At 41.9% G+C, this 2137-nt stretch overlaps 1 protein-coding gene across 1 annotated transcript; it reads right to left on the reverse strand.

Annotated features, from left to right (window-relative positions):
• Positions 1–372: 372 nt before the first annotated feature.
• Positions 373–1891, reverse strand: LOC107580366 (nuclear pore complex protein Nup205-like; the record flags this gene model as incomplete). The annotated part of the gene is made up of 7 exons (XM_016266078.1): positions 373–471; positions 588–792; positions 867–1058; positions 1145–1225; positions 1333–1490; positions 1594–1668; positions 1742–1891. Coding segments are annotated over 7 exons (960 nt in total), but the record flags the coding sequence as incomplete, so codon positions are not given.
• Between the last annotated feature and the right edge of the window lie 246 nt (positions 1892–2137).

Raw genomic sequence — 2137 nt, forward strand, 5'->3', positions numbered from 1 at the left:
AAAAAAATATAAAATATTCACTCAAATTAGTGAAGGATTATTATACATTCTGGGATACAGCTATGAAATATATCTGCACTTTTAATTTTATATATATATAAATAAAATATATCTATATAAAATGTGTATTAGATTTTTTGATATTTATTAAATCTATTTTAATCCTAAATATTATATGCAATCAAATAGTAAAATATTATTAAACATTCTAGGATATATCCATGAAAGGTATGAGCAATGTTGCCAAAACCTTTCTAAAATTAGATTGCAAAATGAAGGCTTAAACGTCCCAAAATGCTGTCTAGGAAAGTATGCGTGTATGTGAATAAAATAAAATTTTGCCCTTGCTTTGTCATATCCGTGTTTCTATACCTGTCTGGAGTGTCTCTGGCTCCTCAGGTTTCTGGGCAATTTGCAGGTAGTAGAGCAGAGCGCCATAAAGGTGAGACCTTAGACGCTGGAAACCTCCACCTTGATGTAAACAAACACCAGGGAGTAAAACAAGAACTTTAACCATTTAACCTCTAACATGGTGGAATTAATTTACCCAGGTTAGCGGATTAGTCAACCCTGAAAACACTTCTAACCTGTGCACAAGATAAAATCCAGTAGCTTCCTTAGGATGAGGTGGAGGGCGGAGTTAGCGATTGAAGCAAATCCTGATCCAGAGCCACCATGAGGCCCCGCCCCCTGCTGCTCAGACAGCACCGATTGGCTGAGTTGTGCTGTTAATGTGAAGACCGCCCCGGCTACAATTGGCATCAATTCACCAGCAGCATCTTCTGATAACACCTAGAGGAAAGAGAGAAGCAAGTCACATGCTGTTCCTCGTTTAAAAGCATCTTCCTCCTCATTAGTTTTCCTACCTTGTCGTGCAGATCCAGCAGCAGGTCTCTGATGATCAGCTGGCGCTGGTCGGCTGGGATGAGCTCTGAAGGACAGGCCGTGAGGATGGTCTCCACCAGACTCCTCCAGCTCTGCAGAGCATGACGCTTTGCACTGAGACTACACCGCACGCGGTTCCTCTCCACCACCTGCTGCAGGATTGAGTTCACCTCCTGATACCGACAAAACAATCAGCACCATGAAAAAAATAAATAAATAAATTGTAATGCTTGCCTGCAAATATCAGAGACACACTCGCCTCCAACAGCAGTGGTCTTTGCCCAATGGCCGCCATGCCCTGCAGTGCATTGATCTCGGCAACTAAAACTCGATGGAGCAACTGAAAACATGATGAAACAATGAAAATATTAATTGTATATTCTTATAATAAATAAATGACCGTATAAGGTCTAATGCATGCAGGAAATCAGTGAGCCATCCACATACCTTGACGTTGCAGACCGTGTGTCCCTGCTCGTTGACGTGTTCACAGTTGGTGATGACCTGCTCAATCTGAGCACGCTCAAAGAAGTCCAGCTGCAGAAGCTCCGGGGCCTCCTGACTGAAGTCTATGGCATCCAAAACACTCAGCAGCCTCCCGCGTACTAAAAGAGCAATGGATGATTAACTAATTATATTCAAAATCAGATGGCTTCTTCCTTTCTAAAGCGTCAGAACAAACTGCAAAGTAACCAGACTTTCTCTTACCTTTGGAGACGGTGCCAAAATGCAGGAAACCACTGACTGATCTACTCTCCTCTTCCATGCCTGTCTCTCCATCTGCTAAAAGACAGATTCAGTTGTGTTTACTTCAATGTGGCTGGACATCGTGAGGAACTTTGGGTGTATGTATTACCGGCATGTAATGTGTTTGGCTGGTCATCCAGGAGGAGGTTGAGCAGTCTCTGTGTGTGAGAGCGCTGACGGTTCAGTGAGGTCACTCTGAGCTCAATGGCTGCAGTCTTCATCAGCCAGGACATCTGAGACAGAGCAGCAATCTCATTCTCTGTGGGACATAAAGACGGAATCAATCAGAGGGATACTAATTTGCATGCTATCCTCCCTAAATAGTATGTGAAATTATGATTAGTGCGTTGCAAATCAAATGAAGGATAAAAATATGTAAAAGGTGTCTGGATGGCACACTAAATCCATAATCTGAGTGGCTGTTTTACTGTCAACAATATCAAATTGCTAATAATAAATAACATGTTAGAAATGGATATTACACTAAGATTCAAAAGTCTGGATT

Source organism: Sinocyclocheilus grahami, unplaced genomic scaffold (genome assembly GCF_001515645.1).
Source record: "Sinocyclocheilus grahami isolate Dianchi unplaced genomic scaffold, SAMN03320097.WGS_v1.1 scaffold32246.1, whole genome shotgun sequence".
Lineage (NCBI taxonomy): Eukaryota > Metazoa > Chordata > Actinopteri > Cypriniformes > Cyprinidae > Sinocyclocheilus > Sinocyclocheilus grahami.